This window comes from Xyrauchen texanus, chromosome 20, assembly GCF_025860055.1.
Source record: "Xyrauchen texanus isolate HMW12.3.18 chromosome 20, RBS_HiC_50CHRs, whole genome shotgun sequence".
In the NCBI taxonomy this organism is placed as follows: domain Eukaryota; kingdom Metazoa; phylum Chordata; class Actinopteri; order Cypriniformes; family Catostomidae; genus Xyrauchen; species Xyrauchen texanus.
The window spans coordinates 13,272,591-13,295,523 of NC_068295.1; the positions used below are offsets into that span (position 1 = coordinate 13,272,591).

Here is a 22,933-nt window from a genome sequence, read left to right on the forward strand (position 1 = left end):
TCAGTGATAAACTTTATTCAATTCAAATAGATCTTCGCATCATTCGTAAGTGGAGGGGTAATCATTTACACGCAAGCAAAAGCAAGCGAGAGAGGAATATGTTTTTTATGTGTAAAATTTGTAAAATGTTGAAGTCACTTACACCTATATGTGAAGGTTACTCTGGCAGTAATCATTTATCATAGTAATGCGTCCTGTTTTATTCAGTTGTGTGCTGAATTGGATGCCAAACCATCTGCGGACAAAGCATTGACAAGACCCGCATCATGAACCACTGAGCGCATAACTGGGTAGGTAATGCTCTGAGAGTAAAACAAGTTTGGCTTTGCATCAAACACTAAAAGAAGCTTAGTTTCAGAATATTTTATTTTACTATTAAAACCAACCCCTGATGTAGATAGTGTAAAATTGAATAATGAATTACAAATGCATTGAATTTTAGCCTATAGATGGTAAAATATATATTTTTTAATTATACCCCACCTTTATTCATGTTTTCTAACACCTGATTGAAAAACATTATTTGTAGAGAAAAACCATAAGTCCCATAAGTCACGTACTATCTACACTTAATACATTTTATACATAAATTGTGCATCATGCATTAGAATGAGTGCACAACTATGTCTGGTCTTAAAAGATGCAAGAACTCTGCAGAACTTTTTAGTCAAGTCAAGTCAAGTGGTTTTTATTGTCGTTCAACCATATACAGTTAGTACAGTACACAGTGAAACGAGACAACGTTCCTCCAGGACCATGGTGCTACATAAAACAACATAGGACAAACACAGAACCAAATGAGACTACACAGACTAAATAACATACCTATATATAGTGCACGTGCAAATGTGTGCAAAAAGTATGGGACAGTACAATAAATTACTAAAAATTAACAGGACAATGGGCACAGTGAGAGACAGTGCAGCGCCGACCAGTACAGAGTAGTGCAAAAAGATGAGTTTCTAAAAATGCCAAATGTAAACTTAAAATACTATGAGATTAGTTACTGAGGAGCAGCCAGGTATAAAGTGACAATAATTAAAGTGCCACTCAGGACACGTGTGTGTGTGTGTGTCAGAGGAGTCTGATGGCTTGGGGGAAGAAGCTGTTACACAGTCTGGCCGTGAGGGCCCGAATGCTTCGGTACCTTTTGCCAGACGGCAGGAGGGTGAAGAGTTTGTATGAGGGGTGTGTGGGGTCATCCAAAATGCTGGTTGCTTTGCGGATGCAGTGTTTTTTGTAAATGTCTTTGATGGAGGGAAGAGAGACCCTGATGATCTTCTCAGCTGTTCTCACTATCCTCTGCAGGGCTTTGCGGTCCGAAACGGTGCAAGTCCCAAACCAGGCAGTGATGCAGCTGCTCAGGATGCTCTCAATATTCCCTCTATAGAATGAAGTGAGGATAGGGGGTGGGAGATGTGCTTTCCTCAGCCTTCGAAGAAAGTAGAGACGCTGCTGGGCTTTCTTGGTAATAGAGCTGGTGTTGAGGGACCAGGTGAGGTTATCTGCCAGGTGAACACTGTTGGGCCTCATGTATTCAGATACAAGACAAAGGCAGGCCTAACACAGTCGTAAAGCCTGACTGAGGCCCACAAAAACAAAGTCATAAATCTTACTGATAAAAGCCGTTCCAAAATCAAACAAAGGGAGTACAAAACAGACTACAAATCCCAAGAAGCCTTGCTCACTTTACAACTGTGAGAAATTCCAAAGGGTCGAACTCTCAACTCCTATTGGATGAGGCACTCAACAGAACGCACCTCAATTATAATGTCATCATGAGTAGAAATGCTTAGAAAATCGGCTGTACCTCGCTTCCAGTGACTTTGCGTGCTGTATGTAGACGCAGTCCTCGCTGCTCTCAGGTGTTGCCTCTTGCAAAAGTAAGTAACGTGCAACTTGAAACTGCGGCCATAAAATCTCCATCTCGCTGGACGAGTTGAGATCACATTGTGTTCCACCGAACACTTTAACGGATCCAAAGGAAACCGCCGAGCAATCCGCATCTTCATCAGTTTGCCTGCAGAAGTGATGAAAGAGGAATTCCCTTCCCTCTTCAATCAGGTTGACGTCGCTGATTTCGCTTCCAGCCCGCCGAGAATCAGTAGCCGTACTGCCCGCCGACAGAGCGTGGAAACAGCCCTCCTGTCATCACCCAAGCCTCGAGGAACCAAGTCGGAGTCAAACGACGGATGAACACACGTTCTACATGCGCCCTCAAGCGATACAAGTAAGAGGTTACGTCTGGGCAGAGATAGGATATTTAGGTGTGTTATTCTTTGGATCAAGTTTATTGTTTGTACAGTTTACAGACCACGGAGTCCGCTCATTTGTTACTAATAATACTCAAGCTATTGATGTAACAAACTGTTATCACAAAAGAGAGTTTGCTGTGTTGTAATCCAACCACGTTGGATTTTTGTGTATTTACACCATCGCGGATGAGACCGGCACACTGTGTTTATCCATAACCGTTGCCTTCTCTCACACGATCGTCACCGCCACTTTCACACTCTCTCTCTGTCGTACTAAACACACACACACACACACACACACACACACACACACTCTTTGTATTGTGTTGAATACAACACAAAGCAATTTGGTGCTATTGAACACAAAAAAAAATGTTTGTTCCTACCCTCACCTATGGTCATGAAGGCTGGGTCATGACCGAAAGAACTAGGTCACGAGTACAAGCGGCTGAAATGGGCTTCCTCAGAAGGGTGGCGGGCTTCTCCCTTAGAGATAGGGTGAGGAGCTCAGTCATCCGTGAGGAGCTCGGAGTAGAGCCGCTGCTCCTTTGCGTCGAAAGGAGTCAGTTGAGGTGGTTTGGGCATCTGGTAAGGATTCCCCCTGGCCGCCTCCCTAGGGAGGTGTTTCAGGCACGTCCAGCTGGGAGGAGGCCTCGGGGATGACCCAGGATTAGGTGGAGAGATTACATCTCCACACTGGCCTGGGAACACCTCGGGGTCCCCCAGTCAGAGCTGGTTAATGTGGCTCGGGATAGGGAAGTTTGGGGCCCTCTGCTGGAGCAGCTGCCCCGCGACCCGACTTCGGATAAGCGGTTGAAGATGGATGGATGGATGGATGGATGGATGGATGGATGGATGAACACAAAGGAATTTGGTGCTCTTGACGATCTCCACAGTGGTGCCGTCGATGTTAAGCGGAGAGCGGTCACTCTATGCTCTCCTAAAGTCAACAACCATCTCTTTAGTTTTGTCCACATTCAGAGACAGGTTGTTGGCTCTACACCAGTCCGTTAGCCGCTGCATCTCCTCTTTGTATGCTGACTCGTCGTTCTTGCTGATGAGACCCACCACAGTCGTGTCATCGGCGAACTTGATAATGTGGTTCGAGCTGTGCATTGCTGCACAGTCGTGAGTCAGCAGAGTGAACAGCAGGGGACTGAGTACACAGCCCTGGGGGGCCCCAGTGCTCAGTGTGGTGGTGGTGGAGATGCTGTTCCCAATCCGGACTGACTGAGGTCTCCCAGTCAGGAAGTCCAGGATCCAGTTGCAGAGGGAGGTGTCCAGGCCCAGCAGGTTCAGCTTTCTAATCAGGTGCTGAGGAATTATTGTGTTGAATGCTGAAGCTGAAGTCTATGAACAGCATTCAAACGTATTCAAACAGTGGGTGAGGGCCAGATGGAGGGTGGTGGCGATGGTGTCATCTGTTGAACGGTTTGGACGATACGCAAACTGCAGTGGGTCTAGTGAGAGCCTTCCGTGGGTTGACTCTAAATACAGTTTTCCTCACATCAGCCGTGGTAAGACAGAGCACCTGGTCGTTGGGAGGAGGGGTGGTTTTCCTCGCCACCACGTCGTTCTGTGCTTCAAACCTAGCATAGAAGTCATTCAGCTCATCTGGAAGGGAGGCATCTTTGTCACAGGCAACTGATGTTGTCCTGTAGTTGGTGATGGCCTGGATGCCCTGCCACATGCGCCGCGTGTCGCTGCTGTCCTGGAAGTGACTGGATTCTCTGAGCGTGTGCGCGCTTTGCTCTGAAGGCGGAGTCTCGGGTCCTCAGCAGTGCACGCACCTCCGCAGTCACCCACGGCTTCTGGTTGGAGCGTGTTATGATGGTCATGGCTCCTGCTGGCCAGGTTTTCACCTGCTTCTAGAGCGGTTTTGTGCGTCTGACGAGCGGTCTGTAACTGGAATAAGCATAACAGAGATGTGGTCCGAGTAGCCATGGTGGTGGCAGGGCTCTGGGATGTTTGTGTAAACAAGATCAAGCATGTTCGCCCCTCTCATTGCAAAGTCCACATACTGATGGAATTTAGGGAGCACTGTCTTGAGATTCGCCTGATTTTTATAAAAATCAAAAAGACATGTGCATCACAATACGGAGGCAACTATTTTGGAAATGCTATAACAAGGGCTTCTACTTCCAGAACAGCACTGAATCTTTCACCAGGAAGCAGCAGACATTTAGTAAATTGCATATAACAGATTTTTCAGCAAAGTATTCACCATGCTGATGATGTACAGGCATTAGAAAATCATGTATCAAATGATACGCACCGTGTAATAGGGATAATGGAAAAGTTAAGAAGAATGTATGACTTGATCTATTCCATACGTTGAAAATGAACTGGGGACTAAGGACTGTCAAGTTCGAAAAGTGGAAAAAAATTATTGTATTCATTAATTCATAAAAATAAAAATAAAAACACCATCAAAGCATTGTAGAAGTAGTCCTTTCAACTTGTGCACTATAAAGCCTTAGGAATTTGTTTGAGGAACAGATTGAAACATAAGGTGTAAATCACTGAAAATCTTGCCAGTCATATGTGGTCACCATTCACATTCATTGTATGGAAAAGAGCAGCTTGGACATTCTGCTATAAAAATCTCCTTTTGTTTTCCACAGAAGAAAGTAAGTCAGTGTTTTGAAAACACATAAGCGTGAGTAAACAATGACAGGATGTAAATTTTTGGGCAAACAGTTTCTTTAATGCTCTTCAAAACATTTTGTCAAGACCAACTTTCCCACAAAAAACCTCTGAGATTCACACATTCTGTTCTCTGAAAAACACTAGGTATGACTTTTTGAAAGAAGGCAAGTGGGAGTTGATCTGGAATGAGGTATTGTTTTCCTTTACACTTATCACAGGTAACCATTGAGGATTGTTCCAGATCAATGCTTGCAAGGCCATAGTCTGCTGAGTATGTGGATGTATGAAGTACTGCTTTAGGGAGAACAGCACTAATGTTTCTCTGTCATTAGCATGCTGGCAAAAAGCCCCCCTGCTCTAACCTCAGTTAGAGAGCATCCCCTCTGGGAGAGTACTGGATGTGTAATACAAAGCAATAGCCCACAATGGCTATACATCAACTTCCTCTTTTCATGAAAAACAAAGTTGTGGCAAGCTTTGTTGGTAGAGTAATTAGCATGCAAATTTTTGCAAATCAATAGAAACAATATCAAAAACATTTAATGTGTTGCCATATCTTGTTCTCTGAGTGACATCACATTAGAGCTAAAGCATTTGATATTGGTGATAGCGTGAGAGGACTATATTGTGGTTAACACCTGTGGATAAATCAGAGACTGTGGTGGTTTAACAAGCTTTGCTCTGTTCTTTACTTTCGTCAAGGTGGCGTCATAACAAACACTGTTGTTTGTTGTTTGAGCTCAACTTTTGCAGAGATAGCTTTAATGTTTACACTGTCCCATGAAGGTTAAACAAGGCAACGTTTTTTGCAACTGGATTAGTTAATAATAATAATAAGAATCAGAGTCCAGACAGGCTTTAAACTAATGGAGATAGTGTCAGAAAATACTGACTTAATTCAGTCTGAAATAATTTTGTGAAATGTAAATGCCCTTGATTATTTGTGTCTGTGTGTGTGTGTGTGTGTGTGTGTGTGTGTGTGTGTGTGGTAGGTATGTGATTTTGATTTGATCTTAGATATGCCCAAGATTTACCATGGTTGTAGGGATAGTCCACACAAAAATGAAAATTCTCTCATCCTTTACTCACCCTCATGCCATCCCAGATGTGTATGACTTTCTTTCTTCAGCTGAGCACAAATATTACAAGAAAAATATTTCAGCTCTGTAGGTCCACACAATGCATGTGAATTGGGAACTAACAATGTGAAGCTCCTAAAGGACATAAAGGCAGCATAAAAGAAATCCACATGACTCCAGTGATTAAATCCATGTCTTCAGAAACTTTCACTTTCACATTCTTCTTCTTTTGTATTTGGTGATTTGCATACTTCATGCATATCGCTACCTACTGGGCAGGGAGGAGAATTTATAGAACAAATATTGATCTGTTTCTGACACACACCTATCATAAAACATTTAACCACTGGAGTCTTCTGGATTTCTTTTATTCTGCCTTTGTGCATTTTGGAGCGTCAACATTTTGGTACCCATTCACTTGGAGCCAACAGAACTTAGATATTCTTCTAAAAATCTTTGATTGTGTTCCACAGAAGAAATAAAGTCATAAACACCAGGGATGGCATGAGAGTGAGTAAATAAAGAGAGAATTTTCATTTTGGGGTGAACTTTACCTTTTACATGATATGTACCAAAAAACTAAATCATGACATTTTATGAAAAATAAACAAACAAACAAACAAACATATGAAATATTTCCTATATCAATGTATTATGTTTTTACAGTAGTAACAAAATATTTAGTAACAATGAAATGTTTTGGCAAAAAAACACTTATTATGGAACTTTTCTGTAAAGGTAGTACTGGAGTTTGTCTATTTTGATCAGAAGGACAATAAACATGCCCTTGATGTGTTGCTGTTGCTAAAGTATCACTTAACCCAAAAATATGACTTTGTTTATTGCTGAAAATTTTACAGTCTTCTTTAATATTATAGAAAGAAAAACCTGAAAGACAAATGGAGAAACTGTGGTGTTAATAGTCTGCTACTGCCCTCCAGTGTACGAATCTAATTATCTTTGGTCCATCTTATTGAGGAGCGAGTAACATTTTCTGTATTACACAACTGAAGAGGCTGAAATGGCAGGATTTGTAAGCTAATGGCTCCTTAAACAGGTTTCCACTCCCTGAGAGAATATCCAGGGGAGATAGTCTCACTTTCCCTCAGCAATCTTGGAGGAAGAGAATGCTGGATGATATCGACTTTGACAGTTGAACTGAAAGCTTCATGCACATAGTTGAAAGCTTGCAAACTACAGTAGGAAGAGAAAGACTTAGAAAGACACACTCACACAAACACAATCAAGATTTTCACACATACCTTGAGTGGCATCTTCTTCGCCTTCTTCGGTCTGTGCGTTATCTGTTAAACAAAAGCATGCCACAGAGATGATGAGAACACTATATTTTTACTCTTTAACACAATGCAAGGGTGTTCTGGGTGGTTGCCAAAGCATTGCCATGCAATTGTTTGTGTTCTGGATGGTTGTTAGCATGCTGCTATTCAGTTGCTAGGATGTTCTGGGTGGTTGCTATGGAGTTGCTAATGAGTTCTGAGTGGTTGTTAGAGAACTGCTATGTGGTTGCTAGGGTGCTGCTAATGTGCTTGCCTTAGCAAGAACCTGTATAAATACAGTTATGGGTATACGCTGAAATCAAAAACCTCTTAAAATAAAACCGCTACCAATCTCAGATCTGAAAAAGGGCAAAGCAGGCTTACTAATATATAAAGTCATAAAAAAAGCATCTAAAGGTACAAGACACAGATTGTCCATGCTGAACTGCTCTGATAAGGGTTGAATGAGCTGAGAAATATCCTGGTATTGTGTTGTAGACCCTGCTGGTGTGCACATATATGCACTAAGTTATCCTGAATCAACAGGGGCTTTTGTGTACCTCTGCAAAACCCAGCGGATAAAAAGGGGCACAGGGAAAGTGTAGTGTAAGGGATTTCAGTCAAAGACAGTGAGAAAAAGAAGAAACATACAGTATAGAGAGAGAGAGAGAGAGAGAGAGAGAGAGAGAGAGAGAGAGGGATTGATTGATAGAGAGATGGAAAGAGAGTGAGTGTTGATATACAGGAAAAGGAGGGGGAAAAATTTCAATTCCATGTGAGAATGGCAACCATTTGAGCTGCTGAATTGCATCTAGAGAAAAAAGCGAGATTTGGCGCAACGGCTAAGTAAATGCTGCTAAAGGCCAGGGCTTGGCTGCCAGTCAGACATTCACTGAATGAAACTGAGGCTAAGCTAGCTGAAACTACTGGGGCTGGAAAAGCAAGGTGTAGTCAGACAGGCATAATAGACAGTGTGTGTGTATGTGTGTGTGTGTGTGTGTGTGTGTGTGTGTGTGTGTGTGTGTGTGTGGGCAAACGTGGAGCTTGGTGTGTTGTGAACAAGATAGAATCCTGATAGGTGTTGTCATGCTGGGTCATTGTGATTCGGTGTTTACAATGAGGTGTTACAGTGTCCACAAAAGAGGTAATTGTCTCCCTGGTTTTGAGCAGAAGTGAACACAACCACACAAAGCCCAGACACGAGGATTTAAGATAGGTTAGTGGATTATTAGAAATGTCTTGGATTGTTTTAAAATAAAACCTTTTATAACGAGCTCGTAAAATGTCAATGCCAGGTGTCTGTCACAGTGTAATTAAGAACAGGGTTATTATAGTTTAAAAAAAATTTATTGAGTTTTTATTTCTATTTTATTTTCAATTTGTCTTTTAAAATTATTTTAGCGCTCCCAAATTTCATGCTTCACATGATATCATTTAAATATGTTCAACGCCATTACATTTCTCAGGACCTTCTATTGTTATCACCTTCAAGTGGCATTTCCATGTTTAATGGAGGCATGTTGTAGTTTTCAACTTTAATAATATACTGTGTATCAAAAAATAACTAATTTGTGATTATTTTCATTTAGCTTCAAGTAGGCTGGGTGATATGGCTATATTATAGCAATATTAAGCTTGTGGAAATCCTTTTTTTTTTTTTTTGCAAGAAAACAATTACTGTCAAAATATAAATAACTACAGTCTTGACCAACACAAAATAGGTATTGTTTGAACTTTGCTCTACTTTCCAATGCATGCAGAGATTATGACCAAAACTGAACAAGTGCTTTGAAATTTGCAGACAAATCAGAAGTGTTTTGTTTTGATCATATATTAATAAAAAATGGCACTGTAGATATTATTGCAATCAGTAAAAACATCAAACTAATCAAATAGCCATGTTGTTAGAAGGCTATCAAAGAGGAGAATACAATCAGCCTATTTGTTTTACTCACACACAAAATAGTGAGTAACAGCGACGTATATGTCTTTGACAATGAAGTTTGTGTTGCTTATTTTCTGCGTTTAGCGAAACATCACGAAAAATAAATGGAACATAAAACATCACATATCATTACTTAGAGGAGGTGATTACCTTTCAAATGAGCCCACACACAAGGTAATCGGATGCACAGGTAATTAGATAATCCACACGAAGCACAATGTTACATATGGCCACCAGTAGATGGCGCCAAGTAAATGACACAAACTCGATGCAGACTCATTGGCTAATTTCACACTGCAGGAAAAATCGTATTTGTTTAATCGGAGTCTGTTTAAACTGCAAGTTAAATGTGGCCAGACCAGACTTTTTCTGTTGAGACTATAGCCGCTTTTGCTATCACGTCCACATTAGTTGTCACGGTAATGCAGTCCCCTCTAAAATGCTGCCCATTTTATGCCCATCGCATTGTGGTTTCTTACAACCGGTATTGGTTACGGCACCTTAGCGCATCTCATAGGGTAAGTTAAGCCAATGTCTGTATTATTATCAGAGGTTTGCAGTGCTTTGTGTGCCCTGTAACATATAAATGACATATGGGTGTGTTTCATTCAGAAGTGATGGTCTCTATGCCCTGTTCCCTAAAGACTTTATCTTCCACTGTGAGAGTTTTGTGGGGCTAAAATGTGTAATAAAACAAGCTGAACTCTCTACTGAAGTAATTTTTATTGAAAATTCAGTTTGTAACGATCCCACTGCGTGGCCATCATAATTGTATTAAATTTGAAGAGCCCTGCAAAGGCATTAATTATGTCGTTCGGATCGCTTTTGTTTTTTGTGGAATGGTTTTTTGTTGCAAAACCTGACATATAACAACCGTGACGCACAGCAAATGACCACCTACAAATGTGGTTTGGATGAGGCTTGTAAAAATAGGCTTTAATGTGTTTTTGACCTGTTCAGACTACAAAAACCTAAACGGATTTGAGTGACAGCATCCAAACACATCTGATTTTTTCTGCTTGTGTGAAAATATAGCCATTGAGTCAAATGGCACTCATTCTGTGAAATCTCGTTACTAAAATCATGTCTCCATGCTATGCAAATCTATAGTCATTGTAATCCCCATCCATTAACTGGCTCTATAACTCTCCTCTCCACCAATAGCTGGTGTGTGGTGAGCATACTAGCGCACTATGACTGCCGTCGCATCTTCCAGGTGGATGCTGCACACTGGTGGTGGTTGAGGAGAGTCCCCTGTTACTTTGTAAAGTGCTTTGAGTGTAGTATCAGAAAAGCGCTACATAAATGTAATGTTCATTCATTGTTGTGTTTACAAGAATAATTAGCTCTTAAGTACAATTATTATGTTTTGTTTGAAGAGCCTTTTGGAAACATGGAGACGTTTTTGAACACAATATTTTTGAATGCTATAATTTTGATTGCTTTGGTGTATCAACACAATTTTTTTCTCAGATCCAGTTGATATGATTAGGGGGAAAAATATCAATCTTTATAGTTTAAGTTTTCTTGCAAATGCAAATGTTTTCATCAACTTTTTGTTCCAACAGCACAGTTGGAAAACTGAAGAAGAGTTTGGATCTGGTTTTTATAGGTGTCTGACCTTACATTTACAATCCCGTGCACACATTCTCACATTAGTTGTAAAAATCATAGTGCACTGTCCTGCTTTGTTAGCTGCACGTGCAGCTTGTTGTTGAGGTATAAAATGGTTTCTCACTCTCTGCATTTTCAATCAACTAACTTTTGTGGAAACCATTAATGCTCGCCTTGTTACACTGCCAGAAAATGTCTCTCCAATAATTCCATGGATGGTATGTGACTGCTGCAGACATGTTTGACATGGGCTCCTCTTTCCCGCTCAACATTTGACTGTTCTCAAGCCTAATTACCATGAAAAACCTACTGTAATCTGACCAAATCGCTAGTATAGGCCACACAGCGTTATTTAAACCAGGTATCATCCAACCTGAACTCGTTTTGTAGTCCAGCCTTAACCTAGAGATAAACCCAGATTAGATTACAATAGAAAGATGCTCAGATGTCTTTTTGACAGTTGCTTTAGCAGATTTGGGACTATTTTGTGTGTGTAAACTGGATTTAAGGACAAGTGCTTAGAATTAGCTTAGTCCTAAAGCAATTGTAATGCTGTACCTGCCAATGTCTGTTTAGCTCTTTTGGCAAACAATGAAATACCTTTAGTTACAATGAAATACCTTTATTTCCGATCTCCTTTTGTCCCTGTGTGACTGTACAGTTAAGAAAGCATCCAGATGAAGGCCTTGTAATCTTCACTTTTGTTTGGAAGTCAACAAAGAAGGTGAGGCAATTTGCATGTGAATGCACCACCATTAAAATATGTTTCATACTTAGACCTGGTGAGCAAATTGCATTCCAAATTGATAATATTTGATGTTATCATTGCTACGACAAAGTGGAGTGTGGGTCTGATTAGCTTTCGATCAATCTGACTATGGTCCAAAACCATTCAGCAATCACAATTAACTCCCAGAAAAACCAAAGGTATGCAAAACTATTTCAGGGATCGGCTCAGAAAAATGCAAACTCTTGTTGTCTAGATTATAGGCAATTGTAGTGCTGCCACTCGCAACAAAAGGCTTGATTAATCACAGACCTAGATGTAGACGCCGAGGATTACATTTCTTCTGGCCACGGGATATTGGATGTGATAATTTCCTGCCTTGTTTGCAAATGTAAACACTGCATTAGAAAAAACTGTCACTCACCATTTTCCATCTTGGCTTCTGCCTCCTCCTCATGGCTGTCATTATCTGTGAGAGAGAATGGAGAGGTCAAATGCTATAAATGACATGATCAAAAAACAGCCAGGCAAACTATTATATCTGTAGGCTCATCCTTGTTAGTGGTGTAATGAGAATTTAGCAAAGCAGGAATGCAATACATCTATTTACAGCAATGGCCCTTTGCAAGACATCAGAACAGGGCTAAACAGGAAACAGAGGCAGAACAAGCATTGATTTTTACAGTGAATCCAAGGTTTCTCTAAGGATTGAAAATATGTGGTTTGTTGAGTCCCTCAGGCAGTTAGTTCTAATGAAAGTTGGGCAGAGACAAGCTGAGAGCTCATAGACTGTTTGATGTGGATTGATGTATTATTTGAGTTCAGGCTGCTATAAAATGCTTATCTGTGGAAAGACAATTGTGCTGTTTGATATTATCCAAGCAGCAATTAAATTCACCATTTGGAGAAGCTTCAGAGATTGTTTCAATTGAGGCTTTCAGATCTCAGCTAGTTTTGCATCAGGTAGAAGATTATACATTTTACATTAAGTGGTGACCCAAACACAGTATTAAAAGGGTTAGAAAATACCCTTGAAATCAAACATAAAACAGTTATTCATATTAGCATAAACCAAATAGACCCAACATTATGCAAATGTATTAACATAGACTGAAAACAAACAATTTTGTAAACGCATAAACAGTAGCAAAACTGTGATTTAACAGAGAAACACATGGAACAAACGTGGACAAATATTGTATTTTGCTGCATAATATGAAAAATGCACAGCCATTAAGTGCAATTCAGTAAAATTTCAGTGCAAGCAAGAACTAAAATCATAGTCTGTGCAAATAAACTGGTGCATTTGTTGATGTGGCTTAATTCTGCACAGCGTGTACCTAGCGTAGGTTGATCGTGATTTGCTAGGACCAGGGCATGAAGCCTGTTCGCGTTGACATCTGTCTAATTTGGCTAAATTATACCAAGTGGCTATGGATAGTGGCTCAATACTATAGAGTTTGATTGAACACAAAGCCATTGACATCAACCAAAAAGATATGGGAAACATTCAACATAGTCTCACGAAATCTTGTAATAATTTTTTCGATGTCGTGAAATCTTAAGATATCATTCTACTTTTATTCCCACAGAGATCACAGACTGATCTCACTGTAAATTGGGAAACAATAAGGTAACATTTCTTGAGCTAAAATAAGTCTGAAGGTAAACATACATGAACACACATGACGCAAAAATGACTGATGGGAGATGCTGCTTATCAGTAACTTTATTTAACTATAAATCATCACTTCTGGTCAGCAGCAGTACACACGTGTGACCAAATCATGTTGGCATGTTCACCCAAGAACAGACACATGTGTGACACACACGGAAGAGAAGCGCTCTTTACAGCCGAGTAGGAGGAAGCTAAAACAGAAGCTTAATTGGTTTTGGTTTAGATCTGTAATTGTATCTGTTTGTTTACTCAAAATGGTGTGTTTGTGTGCTCATCCTGGATGTCTCAACCGAGAGAAAAACTTCCGTAACATGCCAACGCGAATACGTCACACGAAAGACCATGTGACCTCTGCCCTCTCGTGAATGTGCATACTGCTACTGACCAGAAGCAATGATTTATAGTTAAAATTACTTAAATATTGATCTTTTATGCACCAAAAGCAAGCATTTCACCTTAGAAGACATTAATTTAACCATCGGAGTCATCTGGATGATGTTTATGCTGACTGTCAGTGAGCTTCAAAACGTCAGATCACCATCCACTTGCATTTTAAGGACCTACTGAGCCAAGATATTTTTCTATAATTCTTCAAATGTGTTCGGCTGAAGAAAGAAAGTCATCCACACCTGAGATGGCATGAAGTTGAATAAAAGATGAGAGAATTTTTATATTTGTGTGAACTAACCCTTTAATACCAACTAAACATTAATATATGCATATTATTTGCATTTAATTCCCTGCTGACCACAACTCTATCAAAACAGACCCAATTTTTGGGTCCAACCAGTTGAGAACCAATGGACAAGTGATGTAATCATGTGGACTGCTGGATCAAGCTGTCCAAAGAATCATTGTGCTGGCAGTACAGTAGGTAAGAACTACAGTGAAAGGAATAGTATTTCAGACCTATCACCAGTTCACCAACTTAATATGCAATGATCAGAATTATTTTAGTACTCAGCTCCCTTTGTCCTCTTCTCTTCTCTGTAATGTTATTTTTTCTTTACTCTGAGACTGATCATCACCCCCTGTGCAGGCCCACTTTTGTTCTTGTTCCACTGTCTTTTATACACTTGCAGCTCAGAATACTTGCCAAAAAGTCAATATGTCCTCTGAATTTTGAATCTCTCGTTTTCTGCATGAATCTCTTCTCTGCTCTTGTATGATGCCAAACCTACTGGACCTGAACCCGGCCGGCATCAGCAGCCAAGACTGTTCCCTGACTGGTTACAGCTCGTTAGCCATCCCTGACGACTGCTAGCTATTACCACAAATCAAACAGGTTCCAATTTATACACTGCTAACTCTTAATTAGATCTATTCTCCCAGATTTCTTCTGTTTCACAAAATATTTGATAAAAGAAAATATTCCAAGAAATGTAACTTTGAAACTCTAGCTTGGTTCTGAACAATTTTGTGGTTCAAAAATTCTTAAGGCTTTAAAAGTTATGTAAAAAATAACTTGCATCAAAAATATACCTCAAATAAAATACCGTCACAACCCCAAGATTGAAAATCTCTGCTCTAGTTAAATCTGTGAGGTAAAACCTTTTCTTAAAAAATAGATTTGTTATTTTGTTTTGTAAGCCTCTAGCAGGACTCATCAGCATGACAACTTCACAGACAGGCACATGATCACGCTCAGACTTACACACTGTCATACACTCCCACATCCAGCCTCTTGCAAAAGCTTCCGCTTTGATGAAATGCTCCTGTCACCTGTTCACGAGAGAAACACTGTCAAATCTACCTCTGGGTGGAGGGGCCTTGTTTCCCTTTTTGTTTAACACAGAATAAAAGCAGAGCATGCATTTATCTGAGGAAGAGAGGGGAAACACTGACATTATAACATGCTGAGTCATGCTGGACAAGGAGCAAAGCCTCTGGACAACCTTCAGCAAAGAACATGTGTCCTCCCTGCAGAAATGTTGCCAGCTGATTATACAATAACACAATGAAAGTGCTGTGAATTTTATGCACTGCTGTGCTGTTGTGTGCTGCTTATACACTTTAATTTATGCCAAATGCTCTATGCAAGGTGTTTGTGCCTGATGCTTTGTTGGCTTTTATAGGTAGGGTAGACTGGAGGGCAATTGTAACAGGGGACAACTGTAACACGCTATATATCTTGAATCATAAACAATGGTCATACGTATTCAGCATATGTTTAGTCAAGTCCTCTCTGTCTGAGAAAAAGAAGTATAATCATTTCAAAATGTGATCGTTTTTGGAGGTCTCATATTTTTCTTCTGCTATCTTAAGTTATCCTGCCGTGGAATTTAAACTGACATCTATTTTATATGAAGTTTAACAGTTATAAAATTCACCATACATTTACATAACTTACCATGACTTTCTCATGGTTTTCTCAGTTTCTTGTGTTTACTGTATAAGGATTTTTTTATGATTTTATTAAGATTGAACATGCAAAGAAACATTTCAAACTGATTAAATATTTTAGAATTGAGCATAACTAGAATAATTTATATTTACTATATAAATTACACAGATTTTTCAATTACTTTTCAAATTCCCTGATATTTCCAGGTTTTCCATGATCATTGGGACCCTTTAAAAAAGACTGTAGCTGGGATCTACTGTACACAATTTTACTATGGCTATGAGGTCAGGGGCAGTTGTCATAACTGAATGGTTAAACTGAAAGATTTACTTATTCATTCATTTATTTATTTTTATTTTTAATGTAATGAACAACATTTTATTTATTTATTTTTATTTTTAATGTAATGAACAACATTTTATTAAATTAACTGGTTAAAGACTGTTTTTATCTTATCAGCTGATTAATATATTTTACAAAAAAAGATTGAACCCATTTTAAATAATTATACATGTACTGTAGGTGACACTTGCTTAGACTTTAGAATATTAAAATTAACACTATTATTAAAAGCAATTTTATATTATTACTTTTAGTTGTAGTTACAATTATCATCATAACATTATGACATTTTGACATATTACATGTAATACTATTATCTAGTATAGTCTTACATATGTTAAATGCCATAATTACTGTACACAGATTTATACACTCACTGAGCACTTTATTAGGAACACCTATACACCAACTTATTCATGCGATTATCTAATCAGCCAACCATGTGTCCAATGCATAAAATCATGCAGACATGAGTCAGGAGCTTCAGATAATGTTCACATCAACCATCAGAATGGGGAAAAATATTTCAGTGATTTGACCGTGGCATGATTGTTGGTACCAGATGGACTGGTTTGAGTATTTCTGTAACTGCTGATCTCCTGGGATTTTCATGCACAAAAGTCTCTAGAGTTTACTCAGAATGGTGCTAAAAAATAAAAAAAACCTTCAGTGAGTGGAAGAGAGGTCAACAGAGAATGGCCACATGGGTTCAAGCTGGCAGAAAGGCAACAGCGACTCGGATTACCCCTCTGTACAATTGTAGTGAACAGAATAGCATCTCAAAATGCACAACAAACCGAACCTTGAGGCAGATGGGCAATAACAGCAGAAGACCTCATCGGGCACTTTATTAGGACCATTCCTAAAAAAATGCTCAGTGAGTGTATGTTTCTTATACCAAAAGATGGCAGGTAGATTTCTAGTAAGTTATGAAGGAAAATTTTAAATAAAGGCTACAATCGCCCACAGGTTCTAGATATTTTTTATCTTTTCAAATCAAGCAAATGTTGCAGCCATTATATAAGATAAAACAATAGATGTCTAAATAATCTGGAAAGGGACAAGACACATGTAAGTCTGCTAACCAGAGACCATTTTAATTCCACTGACCAGATGGACCGCAAGCACACAGAAACCAGCATACATCCTTTCACTCTTCTGCTCGAAGAGAGCCAGACATGGGACCCCGGGGGCCAAATAGTATGCTGGAACATGCTGCCTTTCAATCTGCTCGTGTCTAAAAGCATTTGAATCAATTCCAGGGCCTCCCAAACCAATCAATTACTTTAATCAATCAATTAAAGCACCGGGGTGCGACGAAAACTATCTTGTGCCCCCCAAACCACCCCCAAATGGATTTAAAATCCAGGTTGAAGAAAAAAGAAAATAATGCCTGATTGAGACACGGCCAGATGTAATGACAATATAAATGCTTTTACAATGTAGGGCAACAAATATGGTTTCTCTTATGCTGAGGTTGCTTTCACCAAATCTTCTATCTTTAATAAAAATTAAAATAAATAAATAACACTGATGATAGCACAAAATTATTTCTGTAATTTTGACACACAAAAAATAAGTCTCTATGTTATCCTACTCAAATCATTCTAGAAAATAGAAAAATCCCAACTGTAAAGGATACTAATAGGGATTTGAAGTAAAGAAAAGAGGAGAAACAGGTTTATTTTTAGAGTGAAAATAGACCAGGAGTGAGATGTGACTAAGGATTTGTGGAGAGAATAAATACTTTTTCAAGTGGAGTACAGTGGAAAAATTCATGGAATATTGTTCATCAATTCGGGTGACCAGACCACATAAACAACATGATCACACAGGAAATTGACTTTATGTACCCTGAAATCAACCCCATTTATCTGAATTACTGACACTGACATGTAGGAGTAATTCACAGGTTGTATATGTGCTCTAAAATGATATTTGAGGTTTGTTGTAGGGCTGGGTTTTGCATTAGGGTGTATGGTAAATAAAATCTGCATTTCTGTTGACAGTATTACATTATTTATAACAAAAAATACAACTCACTTTTGATGCCACTTTGTACAGAATTCACACAGAAACTGGACCTCACATGTGCCCATATGCTTAAAAACACTTCCAGCTTTGGTCACTGTGGGGCAGTGATTTGAATTCAGCAGCAGAACTTTGGCCGAATGTTGCCAAATACACAAAGTGATCAGTCAGGCAAAAACGTAGGGTATGTTGTCTTTTCCACATTGTGAGAACAAAAGAAAACGCCAAGGATCCATAACACAATGCTTGGTAAGACTAAAAGAGCTCTTGCCACAGCAGTTCTTGTGATATCATTATGACATTAAAAATACCAAGCGTTATCATATATGTGTGACAGAAAAAAAAGAGCATGAAAGAAAATGCACAACCCAGTCCATCAAAATGATGGCAAATGCTAATTTGTAGCACAACCTCTGCCTATATCTTCATATTCCAGCAGCTGTTCTGAAATCAATTTAAATGTCATGTGAAAGAAGCTGTGTGCGTTAATGATTTCATCTCATGAAAATAACACAGAGCTGAATCACTGCTAGCTCCTCACACGAAGTGTAATGGCTGTATTTCTGGCTGTGTAAAGCCCTTCACACGGTGACACTTCAAAAAATTCCCATGGTGTGTTTGATGATATTAATGCACCGTAACACACTCAACATTTGTTCCCTGGAGACTGAGTATGTTGCATGCACAGCCTTCATTTTCAACTCTTTCGGGGGTTTTGGGGGCCCCGTCGACTTACAGCAGACGACCATCGTCTCACCGCAAACACCGGCTTTAAAAATGATAGGATTTCTTACAGTATCACTGGGAGAGGAAAGCCTCCATTAAAGATAGCAGGGGGGAGCTGTTGTTTGAGAACACTACATAGAAACACCATGTAAATATGGATATGGCTGGACCAAGAGCGAGAGGCGAGAGAGAGCGAGAGAGAGAGAGAGAGAGAGAGAGAGAGAGAGAGAGAGAGAGAGAGAGAGCTGCATCCATCCATCCATCCATCCCAACCTTGAAACATCAAGGCTTTTTAAACTTTGTCAGGCCAAAATCTAAAATAAGATCCCATTATCTAATTATTGATATTATTATGCCATTATGTAATGTATTACTTTCTTCATTTCCCCCTTCTTTTACTTAGTAGCACCATTCCTTAAAAAAACATCTGATTACTTACAATGTCAGTGAAGGACACTGAAACATTATAAAGCACAGACAGAAAATATAAAAAATAAATTGGCCTACTTTTTTCCTAGCTGTAACTTGCTTTATTGAAACACAATCATATCTCATCTTATTAATATAATATAATGAAGCACAATGATGCCGCAATGACTCAAAGCTCTTTCACACATCTGATTTTCTCCTAATTCTCTGACAAATGTATTCTTTATTTCAGTTACTGGACGCAGACAGACAGTGATGTACTTGCACTCTCTTACATAAGTGTTAGATATTCTCTACAATTCTCTCACAGGCCTGAACCCCCTAACTCCCACATAATGGACACAATACAGTTATTTTGGGCATTGTGGCTCTTGTGGGTGAATAACAGCAGGATGCTAGGGATGGGATCATGGTTAAGCGTTGTTGACAGGGCGGCTGCTCTGTCTCATAAACTGACAGGACTTCAAAGAGATTTCTCTTCTAAGCAGAAGTTTGTCTCAGAGTTTGCCTGCTGTGGGAGGAGTGGGCAAATCAACGTCTTAGGGCTGTCGGGGCTAAATGTGTGTATGAGGAAGTGCCCACAAAGATGCACACAAGACAATTTGAGTGTAATGTATATACATGGTTATAAGTAGGGGTTGAAGTGCTCTAAAGAACTTAAGCACAAACAGGAAACAATTGCGTTTTATTGCCTGTTTAGTGCGAATAGAGGCCTTGAAACTCTGTGGTGGTGGGGTAGTGGGCTAAAGCACTATACTGGTAAGAAGAAGGTTGCTGGTTCGTTCCCCACAGCCACCACCATTGTGTCCATGAGCAAGGCACTTAACTCCAGGTTGCTCCGGGGGGATTGTCCCTGTAATAAAAATGCACTGTAAGTCGCTTTGGATAAAAGCATCTGCCAAATGCAGAAATGTAAATTAGTAAGTTTTTTTTTTACAAATGGTCAATGAAAGGATGTGATTTACTTTCAGAAAATGTTTACTGTCAACTTCAAGAAGTCAAAAAATATATGAGCAATTTCCTATTAAATTAATTTTCTATTTAGATTTTTGTCTAAATACTGTTTAAAACCCTAATTTGTGTAATTTTGTTCTTTTTAAAAAAAAATGTTAATTGTGAAAGAAGCTTGTTCACAGTGACAAGCATTCACACAAGGACTTGTTTTTTGCATTGTTTTTACCGCTTAAAAAATTTATTTCATGAAAATGCAAGCCCCTGGGAATGAGCTTCTGTCATAAAAAAATCTTGTGTGAACAGGCAAGCCACTGTGTACAAGCTTCTCTCACAGGGCTTATGAACATGCAACAGATGTCAAGAATTTCAATAATAATATTTCAGGTTGTTTCTCACCAAATCATTCCATATGCCTTTCAATCTGACACACGAGTCACATGGATAACTTTTAATATACTTTAAGGTGTTTTTTAAGCTTTAAAGTCAGGAACTATCCACTGCCATTGTTTTGAAAAGACAGAGGGCTATCTTCGTTAAAACATCTCATTTTGTGTTCCATATATGAAGGCATGAGGGCGAGTAAATTCTGACAGAAATGAAATATATAAAAATTAGAGTTGCAGAATGATGGTAGGCAGGTCTTTAACAGCAGAAACTCTTTAAATCTGGAAATGCATTGAAAGTCTAGAACCCGGGAATTGCAGCAAGGCATTATAGTACTTGTTCTGCACATTACAGTTTCCAGAATGGTTGTGTTGATGTCATCTTGGAAAATGTTCTCATTTCTGTTGCGTTTTTTTCTTATTATTTTGTGAAACTGACAGCTGGTTCGGTGGCAAACACTGATGAGACAATTTTCCATATGCAAATATGCTGTTTACATGTCTCTGCACTATTCCCTTCCCTTCTATTTGCCAGTTGTCACATACATAGCCTGAATATGAAGAGATTAAAAAACTGAAAGGTTCTCAAAAGGATATGTGGCCAAACTATTTTGCCAAGTGACAGTGCAACAGTAACCTGTTTCTTGTGTAGCAACCGGGACAAAGAAAATTTGTCATTCCAGTTCCGGTATAGATGCAAAACAGGCGCGGGCTTGTATGAATACATAAGTGAGTGGGAGAGAGAGAGAGAGAGAGGGAAAATATATGTGGCATGCCAGAGAGTAGCCACACTGTGAGATGTGAGAGCAACTTTAAAGCTCAGTTTAAATGAGCACGTCTCTTCCACGGCTCTCAGCATGCTGGTTCCCATGGTGATGATGATGATGATGAGGTGTTGGGATCGAGCTGACAGGCCCTTGTTATTTTCGCACATTTTACAACCACCGCTATCAGGGACACCAGCAGAGCTAATTCAGTCCTATTGTCTCTCTCCATCTAAAAAGCACTTCAAATCAAGATTGCCCCAATATACTATCCTCATGATAATTTCACTCTTCTGGAAAGTTCTCTCCATTCTCTCTCCTCCTGCATCAATCAATATCGAATACAGAGTCAGAGAAACATGCTAATGATGCAGCCAAGAAAACACAAGAACACTGTTCATTGTTTAAAAGTGGGAAAGACAAGTAAACTGTACTACAGATAATAACCCTGCACGTCACTTAAAATGATTCACACATTAAAGGCAATTTAATAATGTTATGAGACCCAGAGAAAGAGGAACAAATACTTTGATTACATTGCAGTAGATTGTGACAGAACTAGATGAAAACTACATTCTCTAAGAGAGAAGAATTAAGGTTTATTTAAAACAAATAGTTTGATGGTAAAAAACTCCCAAAACAAAAAAAGGTCTCCTCATAATCCTGATGAAGAACACTAATTGCAAAAGGTCACAATTAATGCAGGTGACCCTGGGTGAATCTCAATTCAGAGAACAGGGAGAACGGTTCTCCAAAACCAATCTTGCCAAGCATCCTTGGAAGAACAAACTCTGAGGGACAGGAGGATGTAGAACACATCTATTGTGAGCTTTGAGATGTGCTGCGATCTTCCTGTTGCGTAATTAACCATCACCAAATTAACATCTGAATCCAGTGAGAGAACTACTGGCATTCACACCAGTGACAGCATTAGTATCACCACACCATTGAGGTTTTGCAGGAATAGTGGCACGTTAAAAGAATAAAGTCTGTAAACACTCATTCTCTCCATGTTTATTACTGTATTCAAATTATGTCCAAAAAAAATAAACAAATGTTAACGGAGTATAATGACTCTCAAGAGCCGTCAGACTTTTACGCGCATACAGCGGATGACTCTTGAGGAAAAACCAAATGATAAATGTCCTTTCTTCTGCCAATGTAGTACCGAGTTCTTGACAACAAGTCATCATCCGATGCATCCTCGAATTCAAGGACACATCCGGGTAAATTCCTGCATTCTCGGTACTTGCATTCTTGAGGATTGGAATCGAACATCGGCAGTGGATGATGACGTAGAACACATCCACGAGAACGTAAGAACACAAAAGAACACACATTGAGATTCACCCCCTGTCTCTGCATTGGTGACCTCTGACCTCATCAGACCACTCTCTCCATTTATTAATCAGTGCTTATGTTTGACTCTCCGACCAGCATTTAATAATAAAACCATTTATTTGACTTTGGAATTATTAACCTTATCTCTCAAACACTTTAAATGTTCTGCTTTTGGATGATGGCTCATTTAAGGCCAAGACTTTGTGAATTACTCTTTATACAGTGATACTGCCTTTGAGATTTTTTAAAAAGAGGTTATACAATGGGGAAATGGAATCATCAGATACTCACCCTCATCTTGTTCCAAACCATATGATTTTCTTTCTTCCATGGAACACAAAAGAAGACATTAGGTAGAATGTTAGCCTCAGTTACCATTCACTTTCATTGCATCT

The 22,933-nt window shown here is 39.2% G+C and overlaps 1 protein-coding gene across 2 annotated transcripts in view; it reads right to left on the reverse strand.

Annotated features, from left to right (window-relative positions):
* macrod2 (mono-ADP ribosylhydrolase 2) overlaps nucleotides 1–22,933 on the reverse strand; it is a 785,092-nt gene that overhangs the window by 47,345 nt on the left and 714,814 nt on the right. For both annotated transcript variants that reach the window (XM_052150997.1, XM_052150996.1), the window contains exons 10-11: nucleotides 11,971–12,015; nucleotides 7,246–7,287 (exon numbers count right to left, since the gene is read on the reverse strand). In XM_052150997.1, coding sequence (XP_052006957.1) covers nucleotides 7,246–7,287; nucleotides 11,971–12,015 — 87 coding nt within the window. The remainder of the gene's footprint in view (nucleotides 1–7,245; nucleotides 7,288–11,970; nucleotides 12,016–22,933) is intronic.